The 14,907-nt window shown below is 33.1% G+C and overlaps 1 protein-coding gene across 4 annotated transcripts; it reads left to right on the top strand.

Moving 5' to 3' along the window:
* Nucleotides 1–2,803: 2,803 nt before the first annotated feature.
* LOC137032718 (B-cell receptor CD22-like) lies at nt 2,804–14,832 on the top strand. 4 transcript variants are annotated; one of them, XM_067404618.1, is made up of 11 exons: nt 2,804–2,979; nt 3,233–3,299; nt 10,219–10,557; nt 10,656–10,901; nt 12,347–12,601; nt 12,719–12,973; nt 13,108–13,350; nt 13,423–13,513; nt 13,653–13,698; nt 14,018–14,268; nt 14,524–14,832. In XM_067404618.1, the coding sequence occupies exons 2-11, from the start codon at nt 3,245–3,247 to the stop codon at nt 14,579–14,581; spliced, it is 1,839 nt and encodes a 612-aa protein (XP_067260719.1). In that variant the 5' UTR covers nt 2,804–2,979; nt 3,233–3,244; the 3' UTR covers nt 14,582–14,832. The 4 variants fall into 4 exon arrangements, with proteins under 4 accessions (XP_067260719.1, XP_067260722.1, XP_067260721.1 ...); XM_067404621.1 differs by lacking the exon at nt 10,219–10,557; XM_067404620.1 differs by lacking the exon at nt 14,524–14,832 and having other exon boundaries at nt 14,110–14,261.
* The last annotated feature ends 75 nt before the right edge of the window (nt 14,833–14,907 follow it).

Genomic DNA, 14,907 nt, shown 5'->3' with positions numbered 1-14,907 from the left:
AGCGTATCAAACACTATGCAGTCCCTCATTATAATGGAAAACCGTCCGGAGTAGAAAAGACATCTCTCATGAAGAAAATTATGAAGTCCATCAGAAAGAGCAGATAGATCAATGTACTTAACATTCCGAAATGAGATGATACATATTCATGCATATTCCCTCTATTAATGCACAAATTGTTTAATCAATCCATCCATCCATCAATACTGTTGCCTGATTATTTTACATTTGGGAATTAAATTGCATATTCCTGCCCCATATATTAATGCGAAAATTGATTCATCCACCCACTCATCCACCAATAAACCCATCCAACTACTGATTCATCCATAAATTCTTCCATCTGCATCCATAAATTCATTCACAAATTCATCCATCCATTAATCCAAACCACAAACCCATCCATCCATCAATCCACAAAACTTCTCGTTTGAGCCGCGTGCCATACAGAACATCTGCCTGAATGACAAAGACAATCTCTGATCAAATGCAGTTTTATTCTGACTGTCTCAGCTACGTGAGCACTAAACAGCACCGTGAGATCCAGGGAGGAGCGTTCAAGTTCAGCACAGAGTTCGCTAATACAAACCACAAATGTCTAACTAGTTTAAAGACAGTTAAAAGGTTATTTTGCCCAAAAATGTAAATTATCCCATGATTTACTCACCCTCAAACCAAAAGTTTAATTATGGATATTTTTCACACTCATGGCTTCACTTCAGAAGGCCTTTATTAACACCCTGGAGTCGTATGGATTACTTTTATGATGGGTGGATGCATTTTTTAAAAATTTCGAGCCACAACAACCATTATAAACCTTGGAAGATGTTGTGGGAATTTAAATTTTTCATATGCTTTTTACCTGTATTCTTGTGAAATATGATGCTTATGGAACATGGTATGATGTTGGCTTAAGTGGTAATGTTTAACATAGTGTTAACATAGATGTTAGAAATAGAAAGAGTAAGATATGGTATGGGGAAATGCAAGATGTATGTTAAAAGCATGTCTGTGCCAGCAATGTGTGGAAAGTTACAGCCGCTAAGAGATGTCATGATATAAGAGATATCCTAATATGGTAAAAGGACAGAGGCTTCGGCCTTGGAGGTTAGAGATATAAAAGTGAGGGGAAGCTTTCGTTCTTTATCTTACACTCTGCAGCTACTTGTGTTTCTGTATGACCTGTCTGACATTTCTTGCAAGAAATAAAAGCTTTAAAGACAATTGGACGTGTTTGTCACTTATGCAGTAGAGTCGGAGTTGATTTTTGCCACAACAGAAGATATTTTATTATTATTATTATTATTATTATTATTAACTCCCTGATTGTGTTTGACTGAAAGAAGATAGTCATATACACCTAGGTTTTTCTCGAGGGGTGAGTAAATCATGGGATAATTTTCATGTTTGGATGAACTATCCCTTTAAGATGTGTAAAATGTCTTTGAACATGGTTTGGTCTTATTGTGCAAACACACACGAGTCTAAAAATGAAATACTACTTCTCTTTTAATGTGGGCATGAATTGAGAAATCCAATTTTCCTTCATCTTTTGACATATAAGGGCCTTCATACTATAAGAATATTGTGTAAGTTTCAGAATTGAAGTTCCTTGTTAGTCCAGAAACAGCTTTTATTTAAAACGTCAGAAAGCAATTTTTTTTTTTTTTTTTTTTTAATTTAGTATTATTATTATAGTTTATCAAATAATAAAAAGATAGAAACGACAGAACAGATATAACCTCTACAGGAATTAAATTACATCAAACCTTCATTTAAAGTTTCAGAAAACAAAAACAAAAAAAGAAAAACATGAACACATATAGCGGAAACATTATGCATCAGTGGCAAAAAAAAAAAAAATATTTCAAGAATCTGTCACTTTTCTTGCACTTAATCAACGTAAGACATTTTGAGAAATGTCAATTTCAATTAAATGTGAAAAAGTAGTCTGCAAGTTAGATTTTTTGCTTATAATAAAAAAAAAAATGTAAATCATTAGATTATTAGATGCACTTTTATAGTAACAGATTATATATTTTAACGGAAAGTTTTTCACATTGAAAAAAATAAATGGATCAGTGTTTCATCATTATTCCCACAAAATGAGTAATAACGGTCAACATCATATATTTTACCATGGTATCATTCACAGGATATATTCTATGCAAGATCTTACAATGAACGTACTAGTCTTACTAGGAATGCAATACTTATGCAGTAACAGCCAGACTTTTCTAGTCTATAAACGCAATAGAGATGCCCAGTAAAATTTGACTTTAGGAACATGTTTTATTCTGAAGAATTTGTAAAAAATGTTGAATTTACTTATTCCATCTAAGTTCTTTGGTGTGACTCTTACAAAAACTTAGATGAAATTTCACAAGTTGAGTTAGATGGAAGGGAACCGCTTTTGCAAGTGACCACACTGGTGCCTTCATGTTAAACTGTTACGCAGTACGCATGTGGTTTAGCGCCAGTAGGCTATGTAGGCAATTAAAGGCTCATTATTATTTATATGGTTTATTAATAAAAATGTGATTAATTGAATAATCACTTAAAATAAATGACTATTAGTCAACCAGAAAAATCTTTATTTCAGCCAATCATAGCAGTGCATCTCTTACAGCAGACACGCCTCTTCAAACACTAACTATTCAGAAACCTCATGAATACTGATCATGGTGACAGGAAGAGTCTCTTTACGCGGAGAGCTTCATTTGAATATTATTATGAAAGATCTGCAGTCATGCTTTATATATCTTTTTTTTTTTTTTTTTAATCATTCATGTAAATTTTTAATCATACTTTTTCATTGTTTGCAAGTGGTTTCATTTGGGTTGTTCCTGTCTCGGCATGGGGAAGGTCACTAAAATAGACTTTAAAAAGAGGAAGGCAAAAACTACAGAAGAAAGTTTTCAGCTCACATTTCAGTTCACTCTCCTGGAGTCTGTTTGCTGTGTCTGAAACTACAACACGGTAAGAGTTACACTTGTTCAGTGATGAATATTGAATAATTAATGAATCTCCATTCACAGAAGAAACATTTTCTTTCATAATAATCTCTGAACATCCAGAGCTCATGTGTGCCTAATGTTGTCTTTAAATGAGTTTCAACGGTGGAAAACTGCTAACAGTCGTGATTTTTACAGTGTTTACAGTACAATAGACTGAAGTTATTGTGTTTTTGAAGCTAAAGCTGACATGTTGTGCTGTTGTGTAAATGATTTAGTTTTCTGCAGTGATGTCACAGAGACCGGCTCCTTCTCTTCTTCTGCTGTTTCTGCTCATGATTCCAGGTGAGTCTCTCCTGAAAATGTGTGACTGATAATAACTCAATATTAGAAACAGAGATTGTGACTAATTAACTTGGTCCAGTTAGTCCTGCTGTTAGCCCTGGGGAAAAATGATCATCAGTAAAATATCTACTAAATATGTATTGAAATGTATTTGTCGCATCCAAACAAAATTATATTATTTCGTTTTTTTTGCTGGCATAATGCTAACTGCTGAAACTTCTAATATTTACACTCTCAGAAAATAAAGTACATAATTGGGGTACAATGGCTTGTCACTGGGGCTGTACCCTCAAGGGTACAGTTTTTGTACCCTTGTGATTTGTACCTTAAGAGACCAGTTTTGTACCTGTGGTGACAATTTTGTACCTTTTTATTTAACAGTACAAAATTTGACCCTTCAAAAAGGGTACAAAATTGGCAAAATATTTATTTTCTCCCAGTGTGTTTAAGATTTCAATTCAAAATGCCTGATCTGTTGCATGAAAGTACTGTTGTTAAAATAACTTAATAATGAATGAACAACCACTTTCAGTCAGTGATGGTGTAACAGGGACGACAGAATAAGAGGTTAGTGTATTTAACCCAACAGAGGTTAAATAAGGCCTAGGTTTGGCTCTGGGAGGATTTAAATGAGAAGTTTGGGCCAAATTTAAATTCAAGCAATTAACAGCCGGCAAATTTATTACAAAGACTCAAAAAAAAAAAAAAAAAACTTTGAGTGAACAATTGTTCACAATGTACATGAAATCACAATTGTCCAGTTTCCACTCAACAAAAATGTGAAGTCAAGGAAAAAATAAAATAAAACAAAACAGTCTTAATAGTCCTTCTGGATTCCATGTATGTGTGTATATGTGTGTGTGTGTGTGTGTGTGTGTGTGTAAAATACTCAAATGTCCATTGTGTATAAAGGCCTTTTTGTGTTTTCTACCCGGGTAGTGTGTATGTGCTTAGCTCTCAGTTCGGATCCGTGTTGAATCACGATGATTATTTTGAATCGCAGATCAGAGTCTGGCTCGCCGTTCAAAGGTAAATCTCTCAATCAGAATCAGCATGCAAAAAAAAAACAAACAAAAAAAAACAATCTGCACAAAACAATGCAGTCACATAAAACATTTCTAAATGTCATCAATTTCTACACCGATATTTACTGTAAACTGCACAAAATATCTGTGAGCACAAATGTTAATCTAACAAGTGCACATAAGCACGCTTAAACACATAAAAGTGCTTAAATATACAAAATATCTTGTTGTACAACACGTTTTTGTTCCATTTGTTGCAGTTACATACTCATGGATGATGCAATCATTTAACCAAAACAGTTAAACTAACATTGTACACGAATTAATTAACTCTTAAACATACACAAATACTTTCTAAAACATCATATATAACTGATTGTTTTTTTAGGACATATAAAGAGAAAGAGAAATGTCAATTTGAATGTCAAAGTAAAGCATAAACAAGCAAAACTCAGAGTTCTCGTAAAAGAAAGACCAGTAATCAAAAGCATTGACCGTTTTTTTTTCCCCCTCAGTAACAGGATGAATTAGTAACCTAAATGGTTAATAACATTCTTTATAAAAGAATATACACATAAAAACGAAGAAAAAAATCTAAATTGAATCATCTGTGCAATCTCATGCTAACCTCGTGCGTGCATGTTCAGCTGGCTTCTTCGTCTGAATTTAATATAAATCAACTCTCAACATGCTGCGGAGTTAACCCTCTAGTGGTTAATCACAGTACTGCACCAAAGATACCGGCTTCTTTTTGTAGTATACAAATCAAAAGTAGTTAATTTTTTTTTTTTTTTTTTTTTACTGTAGAACAAAAAAATAAAGAAAATAAAAAAAAAATATGAATGTACAATTCAAAGGGGTTACAATGGGATTAGATTTTATTATTTATGGTTTAAACACTATCACCAGACTGCTCTTATCTGATGTCTTATTTGTATAAACTTATATCCTCCTGGGACCCAGGAATAGACTTTTGTCCTCTGTAGTGGACATTATATTTTAGGGATTTTCTCTGACATCATACATGTCACAGTTTTAAGTCTGGATGTCCTGTAAAGAGCACATTCAGGGCTTTGCAGAGATACCAAATCTTTAGAGGTTTCACCATGACAACAACATCTTCTTGGTCTTTAAATATGACTGAAAATGAAAATTAGCACTCTTATGGAAATATGATAATATTTTGTAATTATAATTTAAATCAGATTAATTTTCAAATTGTTTGTTATAAATCAACATCTCAGGAAAATGTTATGGGGTTTCAAATCAAAATATGACTTTCTATTATGAAACAGAGCATTGATTTCATACATGACCTCTGTAGAGGACACCGGGACTTAAATCATGTTTATCAGGCATTTTAGGAGATACAACAAGTGAATAGGGAAAGAAATTATGCATCAATATTTCTATTAATTATTAGATATTATTATGAAAATGTTGCCAATTATTATTCCCATTATTACACTTTTCATTGCATGTTGCTCCAAGAATACATTAATATGCAAATTAGATACAGTGTATAGATACATTGTATTGAATGGGAAAATCCATGTATGACAATTTTACCCACATATTGCATAAAGTAAAAAGGTATATCAATTAATTCCATTATATGTTTCATAACATAGTTGAGAATCATCTTTATACAAAGTTTGGTTAAAAACAATCCTGAAGCCTATAAATTGATTGGTGATCCCATTGTTTTTGCCTATACATGTCATTTCATGCCATGTTATTTTTTTAAACAACTTAGTCCTGGTGTCCACTACAGAGGACATAGCATAACATATGAATAAAATATAATTTTTCAAAAATGTTATTTTTTGTTTCTTATGCTCTAAACAATATAATAACATGAAAAAATACTAAATTCAAAAAACTTTTTTTCTGGGTCTCAGGAGGATATGTTTTTTGTAAATACAGTTACAAAGTGTTTAACATAATCTTAACATAGAGACCAAGAGCAACTGCCCAACTAAAGGAAGCACTGATCACCATAATGGTAACCACATACTTTCATATATTGAACATATATCAAACCTCTGTCAATTCTCAAAAAGAACTTAACTTTTAATAATAATAATAATTATTATTATAATAATATCAAAATCTGTAGAAATACATTAGGGGTCAGTCATATGCTCTGCTTAATCTACTTAACATTTGTCTACTTGTTTTAGACTTATCATGCATGCGGTTTTTATTTTAATTAATACTCTCAGAAAATAAAGTACATAATTGTACCTTTAGGGGTACAATGGTTTGTCACTGGGGCTGTACCCTCAAAGGTACACATTTGTACCCTTGTGATTTGTACCTTTTTATTTAACAAAATTTTTACAAAATTGGCTTTGACAGCATACAATCGTTGACTATAATGAGAATATATATATATATATATATATATATATGTGTATATATATGTATATGTAATATTACACACACACACACACACGCGCGCGCTGAATTAAAATTTATTAAATCCTTTTCATTTTCACATTTTACAACATTTCATTTGAAACACATTTTTAAACATTCCATATGAGTCCATCTTACTGGGTGTTAAAAAGTAAGACTGAAGCAGTGTTAAAGTTAATGAGATAATTGATTGATGATTGAGTGATGATTGACAATTAGTGGAGACACCTGATGATAATAAGCAGAATCACTGAAGAAACAACAAGAGAAAAAGAGAGAGACACAACAACTACAACTGACTTCCAGCCATTAAACATTATTACACTTATTATTAACCAGTTTGATTTGATTTCTGTCATACATCAACAAAAGTTCTTACTGAGAATTAACAGATGTTTAGATGTTAATGTTTTAATGAAAGTTTAGTTTGAAGTCACCATGATGGTGAAAAGCATTTCCTTTTGTTCATGTTTGCTTTTATTTTTCTGTTGTTTTGGGTAACGCTTTAGATTACAGCCTGGAAAGTACTGCGTAATTACAACAAATTTACAGCACAACTTTCAATAATTATAGTGTAACTATACAGTAAGTATGTGTAAGTATAGGGGAACAATTTGTAAAGTATTGGGAATAAAGGGGGAACAACCAGGAAAATAACAAATTATTTATACTCTAAATATTTTATAATTAAGGGGTAAATATGACATTACGGGCCGTAAATTAAAGTGGAGCTTGTTACCCTATTATTTCATTTAGTTACAGGGTAAGTAATTGATAAAATGCAAACAATCTGATATCACTGACTCCGAAACCTTTATTTGAAAAACAACTTTATTAAAAACAGGTCTACAACACTTATTATTCATTTTTTTAAATCAACTTTTCATTTCAAACTCTAAAGAGTTACTTTCCTGACAGAAAGTAACAAGTTTTGTCCGTTTTTTGGTTGTTGTTGTTTCTCGCTTGTCTTTCTCCTGCTCTTGTTTCTCAGCTGATGAATCTTAAGAAGGAATCCCGTTGCTATTCGGTATTATATGAAAGTACAGTACACCCCGAAATTTTCTCATGGTTTAGGCTATTCATCTTTTCGGTTCCAACCAGCTGTCACCAGCGCCTGCATGAGAGTCGACTTCGCGTTCGATGAAGCATATTGAAATGAGCAACGTGAATCTTTCATGACGTTCTCGCGGGAGATTCGTGTGAAACTCGCGCAAGAACTGCCGTCTCTGTTATTCGGTCTTGTTTGTTTCTCATTCTCATTATCTGTTATTCTGTGTATTTTGTTGTGAGCATTACGAAAAAAATAATAATAAAAAAAAAAACTGACGGCATCCAACATCTGTGTGAGTTTCTCGGCACGCTTACGTCACGCTTCAAGTTACGTCAAGCATGAACTCTCAACCCTCACATGCAAGCGCAGAAGACAGCTGGTCGAAAGTTTTAAAAATATTCAAATATTTGGTATTTTTCTTACAAATACGTATCGTTTCACTTCAGAAGACATCGATTCATCCATTAGGGTCGTATGGATTACTGTAGTTATTGCTGTTTGTGCTGTTTGATGCTTCGACTTTTAGGAACACGTGAGCTTGCATTATAAAGCGTTCCCAGATGATTTATTTTTTTCCTAAAATCCTTTTTGTGTTCATCTTAAGAAGGAAAGTCGTATACATCTCAGATGGCATGAGGGTAAAAGATGAGTAAACGGTGAGCACATTTCCGGGTGTACTGTGTTTTTTAAATATAGAATAGCAAATGGGATTCCCTCTTAAGATTCATCAGTGGAAAGAAAGAAGAAGAGGAACAAGAGGAAGAAGCCAAGCAAGAGAAACAAATAAGAAGTGTTTTAACTTTAAATCTGTTTTGAAATAAGTTGTTTTTCAAATAAAGTTTTCCAAGTGATATGACTGTTTGCATTTTTATTTATTTATTTTTATTAATTACTTACCCTGTAACTACATGAAATAAGAGGGTAACAAGCTCCATTTTAATTTACGGCCCGTAATGTCATATTTACCCCTTAGTTATATGTCATACGTACCCCTTCGTTATAAAATATTAAAAGTATGAATAATTTGTTATTTTTCCTGGTTGTTACCCCTCTATTCCCAATACTTCACATATTGTTCCCCTATACTTACACATACTTACTGTATAGTTACACTATAATTATTGAAAGCTACGCTGTAAATTTGTTGTAATTACGCAGTACTTTCCAGGCTGTAATCTAAAGTGTTACCTTGTTTTGTTGTGACAGTAGCTTGTTTTGTGATGTTCAGAGTTGATCTGTTTGTCAGTATTTTGTATTTATTTATCGTCACCGTTCTTGAGAATCAGATGCTGATTCTTGATGTCTGTGTGTGTTTAAACACTGAAGCTTCAGTGCATAATGTATTTTTCTTAAAGGAAAGAAAAAAAAAGTCATACTATTGTTGGATCTCAAGCTGTAAAATCACAGGACTACAATCATTAATACTAAAGCTACACATCAAGTACACAGTCAGAGATTTAGACTCTAAACAACATCACATGATGATTATATCATCAAATTATATTGTGACCAGATCATATTTTCTCTAACCATAACAAATGTGCTTTACAAACACAAAGTTGGAGCAGCCAGAGAAAAATTAATAATAAAAGGTAAAGAGTCAAGAGCCCAACTAAAGGAAACGCTGACTTGAAAATGAAACATTCTTGAAATGAAACATTCCATAAAACATTAATTAACACCTTTTTTCTCTCTTTCCTTCAATGATTCTGCTTCTTATCATCAGGTGTCTCCACTAATTGTCAATCATCACTCAATCATCAATCAATTATCTCATTAACTTTAACACTGCTTCAGTGTTACTTTTTAACACCCGGCAAGATGGACAGCCTCTGCTAAGGTTTTTTTTTTTTTTTTTTTTTTTTTTTTAAAGTTGTTTAGAGATTTTAATGATATATGATATCTATCTATCTATCTATCTATCTATCTATCTATCTATCTATCTATCTATATATATATATATATATATATAATATATATATATATATATATATATATATATATATATATATATATATATATAATATATCATTAAAGATTTTAATGATAGGAAAAAAAAAATGGCTTAGCAGAGACTGTCTCTTGATTTTGTACCATAACCTTTAAAAGAAACGGTACATACCTTTTAATACTTGGGAAGATATATTGACCCTCAAAAAGGTACAAACATGTGCCTTGAGGTCCAATAATAAGCCCTATGGGGTATGTTACTGTAGATTGTACCTTGGGGGACAGAAATTGACTCCTACTGTACCCCTATTTCTGACAGTGTAGTGCAGACTGTTTTCTCTTCTGCTTCCTGTATTTCATCACCTTCTGTCTGTCTGTATATTTTACACATGATACGTGTAGTTCTTCATTTATATAAACACCAGTTAGAAAGTTTTTATAGATGGACATTTTCATTATTTCCTTGTTTCAGGAGTTTGTAGTCAGTGGAGTGTGAGTTACAGTCCTTCACACATCTGTGCACTAAAGGACTCATCAGTGATAATGAACTGCACTTATACATACCCTACTGGATATGAGATCAGGAGAGTGTTCTGGACCAAAACACTGGTAATAAATAATGTAGAGCCTCCAGATCTGTCTAATGACACTGAATACAGTCAGAGGCTTCAGTATCTGGGAGATGAACAGCAGAACTGCACCATCAGACTGAGTCATGTGACACTGAAGGATTCACACAAGTACTATTTCAGATTCATCACTAATAAAGACAAATGGATTGGTAAACCAGGAGTGACTCTTACTGTCACAGGTGACTTTCATGAGGTTTCTCTCTTCTTCTGTGCATTATGTTGAATAATAATCAGTGTATGACAGCAGCACTAGATATAATGTGTGTGTTGTGTTCAGATCTTCAGGTGGAGTCTCCTGAGAGAGTGACAGAGGGAGATTCAGTCCGTCTGACATGTAAAAGCAGCTGCACTCTGACTGACAGAGCAACATTCATCTGGTACAGAAACTCACAGCCATTAACTACAGGAATTAATGGAAACCAGCTCGACCTCTGGAGAGTCAGCAGAGAAGATACAGGCAGATATAGCTGTGGTGTATATGGACACAGTTACAGATCTCCTGATGTTTATCTCAATATCAGATGTAAGTATATTCTTTGAAGTTTTATTTCTAAAATTGTCCCTCCTTTTGTTTAAAAGTGAAAGTAAACTGTGCTGATCATTAAAACGTTAAAATACTGTTTCAACAGTACAGATGTGAACAATATATGTGATTTTAAACACATTTTAAAGCTCAAATAATACATACATACATTTTAATGGAAGAATGATTCAAAATCCTTCTCTGAAATAACAAGCTTCACTTTTATGTCCCAATTCATGTTGGATCCAATAATTCATGTTGTTTATGCTAAATTCTGTAAAAACTGATATAAAAGTACATTGGTGGGGTGAATGATGCTTGAACATATTTTGAGGGTGTTTTGTGCCATTTGGGGGAAAATCTACATTTGCATGACTGTGAAGCGATTCTAGACTCAGACCATGTGTGCAAAATCTAATTAGTCAAGTATATATGAAGAGTTTGGTTCCAAAACGCAATAATTTGAGTAAAAAGGTGTTTTCTTTACCAAGAAAGTGGCAAGATGAAAACCCCTATTTTCTGTTTCAAACTTTCATATAGCATCTTTTGGATATAAAAACATTAAAAATTTAAATCTACAAAAGTTTATTATAAAAACATATTATTTTTTTCCCAAAATGCAATTAATCCATCAATAAAAAAAAAAAGTTATTTTTCAAATTGAAAATACACAACAAAGTAAGTTGATTCACATATATGACAGAGTCTAAACTTTGCCAATATTTATCTTATATACAGACATTTTACTAAAAAATACATTCAGCCGTCGCTCCCAAAATGGTCATCCTGTTAATGTTATAAATTATTTGTCATTACCGATTAAAGAGTATCTAGCGCCACCGCACGGTTAAATAAACATTTTAAACATTTGCCGAGTACATTGGTATTAAAAATAGCTTTTAAAAAAAGCCTTCAATGTTTACAGTGCGTAGGGAGACTGGCGTTTGTCGTGTTTTGGAAAGTAAAGGAGAAAACATGACAGAATAATACGACGGATATTATTATATTTTGCGCAAAATTAATCAATGACTTTTCAATAATGACTTAAAAAAAAAAAAAACTATAATATATATCTATATATAATGTGTGTGTGTGTATGTAATATTCATATTTTGACTCTGAATGAACATGCATGATCAAGTTCAAACGCTTTATATACTGTCATTGTGTGACGCATAACAAAATTACTCTTGTGGTAAATCCAGGGTACTTTTAAAAATTAGAATCAAGAATAAAACATATTAATTAAATACGAAATTAAATTATAAATAGAATATGAATAATTAACATAACAATGTAATAAGTATATAAAGGCTAAGAAAACAGCATCAACATTCAAAAGCTTGACTATTTCTAAGAATATACAAAATGCCATATACCATGTACATATTATTCACACTCTTATTATTCATGTGGAGTCTTGATATTACATATTTCTCCTGTAGATCCTCCAGAGAATCCAGTGATCTCCATCAGTCCATCTGGTGAAATAGTGTCAGGAGATCCAGTGACTCTGATCTGCAGCAGTGATTCAAACCCTCCTGCAGAAATCAGCTGGTTTAAAGGAGGAACGTTTGTAGGATCTGGAAGAATCTACAGCATCTCAAAGATGAGCTCTGATGACAGTGGAGAATACAAGTGCAGATCCATCAATGAACATGGAGAGAAATACTCTGATGCTGTGACTTTAAACGTCATGTGTGAGTTAATGATGGTTCAGTAACTGTGACATTACATTTCAAAATTATTGTAATTACTAATGATTATAAATGTTTTTTTTGTTTTTTTTTTTTATTTTTTTCATTTGTCTGTTTTAGATCCTCACAGGAGCTTCTCAGTGTTGATAAACGGATCTGGTGAAATAGTGTCAGGAGATTCAGTGACTCTGATCTGCAGCAGTGATTCAAACCCTCCTGCAGAAATCAGCTGGTTTAAAGGAGGAACGTTTGTAGGATCTGGAACAATCTACAGCATCTCAAAGATCAGCTCTGATGACAGTGGAGAATACAAGTGCAAGTCCACCTATGAACATGGAGAGAAATACTCTGATGCTGTGACTTTAAATGTCATGTGTGAGTTAATGATGGTTCACAAATTTACAAAATTGTAAATTATTATATATATATATATATATATATATATATATATATATATATATATATATATATATATATATATAATTTTTTTTTTTTTTTGTATGTTTCAGACCCTCCCAGGAGCGTCTCAGTGTTGATAAACGGATCTGGTGAAATGCTGCAGATCAGAGTCACTGAATCTCCTGACACTAGTGATTCAAACCCTCCTGCTCTGAACTTCAGCTGGTTTAAGGAGAATGAAAGCTCAGCTGTTGGATCTGGACAGAGTTTCAGTGCACTACAGAGTGGACGCTTCTACTGTCAGGCTCACAATCAACATGGATCTCAGAGATCAGACGCTGTAACTGTCACAGGTGAAGATCTTATTTTATAAGCTCAAGAGAGTTGTGTAGCTTTAATCTGAACTCAAATTCTTCATCTTTCAGTGCATCATGGTCTTGGTTGGCATGTCTGGTTGGGGATCACAGTGGCATGTTTAGGATTCTTCATCATCATCATCATCATTCTGTTTATAATGTGAGTCATTCTCAATTACAGTGAGTGTGTGCATGTACAGTAATTCACTTTCAGAATAGTGCTGGTAGAAATGCCTCATGTCATGTGATAAGCAGCCTTTTAAAGACTAACTACTTCAGTTTATTGTATGTTATTTCAGGAGAAAACTAAGAGATGCTAAAACTGAAGACCTCACAGTGAAACAGGTAAATCATCCAGACTCAACATGTGAATAATCTCTTTAGACGAGGCCATTCATACAAAACGTGAGAGACAATTCAGTGCAACGAAAGGAGAAAAAAAAGAGGAAAGCCTAGAGATGCGTTTTTAAAAGTATACAGCTTTTTAATGAGTGCTGCATTTATAGAACACCATGTCAGATGAGCGCAACGGTCAAACACGTCCATCTAGTGCGTGTTTACATAGAAAAACAATGGAAAAGTAGCAAACTGAAATGGAAAATGTTCTGTGTGAACAGTCCTTAAATGTGAATAATAATAGATAATTAATTTTCTTCCATTACAGGACAGTCTGTACTCTAACATAACAGGGAGAGACGTTCATGTTTCTGAATCAGCTGATTGTGATGATGCTCAGTACGCCACTGTTACTTCCAGCAAACCCAGAAGAGACAGAAACGCTCCTGATCGCAGAGATACTGAGGAGATCCAGTACGCAACTGTACAACATCACAGAAACAACCAGACCAAGAGATCAGAGGAGAACGAAAGCCAGTACGGCAATATCAGGATTCACCAGCCTGAATCTGCTGTGAGGTGAGAAGAACCAGCTTAAAGAGACACTTCACCCAAAATAAAACATTTGTCATCCACTCATCCGCATGTTACGTTTATGATTGTGATGAAAGGAGAATTTATAGTTCTTTAAATCTGGACATTTTTCTTAACTTTGTGTCCCACTGAGGTTTAAGTAATGTGATATACAAGATGTCTTTACTTTTAAAATGACTGTATCGTCATGCACTCTGATCATTGTTTCTATTTTCCTTTATTTAATTTTATGTTCTTTAGGCGATCAAATGTTGAAACTGTGGACGACGCTTCTGTGATCTACAGCCGTGTCAAATGAGTAACAGAGACCATCATGAAGACAAAGGCCTAAACAAATGATAATTAATGTTCTGGAAGTAGGGCTGTCAATGTAGCATAATCAGTTATTTATTATTTATTATTCAGGTAAATAATGACAGGAATGCAGTGAATATGATCTTTTACGAGATGAAGAATTTTTGATGAGACTAAAAAACATTTGTCACTGGCTGGTAATTCGATTTAAACTTTTGACTTCAATGTTTTCTTTGACCAAATAAAAAAAATTCATATCAGTTTTACCAAATTCAAGCTTGAGAGTGGTTATTTCTGTGCAAGTGTGTTAAAAAATATTGGTTTAATGAA

This window comes from Chanodichthys erythropterus, chromosome 12 (assembly GCF_024489055.1).
Source record: "Chanodichthys erythropterus isolate Z2021 chromosome 12, ASM2448905v1, whole genome shotgun sequence".
Lineage (NCBI taxonomy): Eukaryota > Metazoa > Chordata > Actinopteri > Cypriniformes > Xenocyprididae > Chanodichthys > Chanodichthys erythropterus.
The sequence above is the reverse complement of the archived record's forward strand: the minus strand, read 5'-3'. Positions and strand labels throughout refer to the sequence as shown.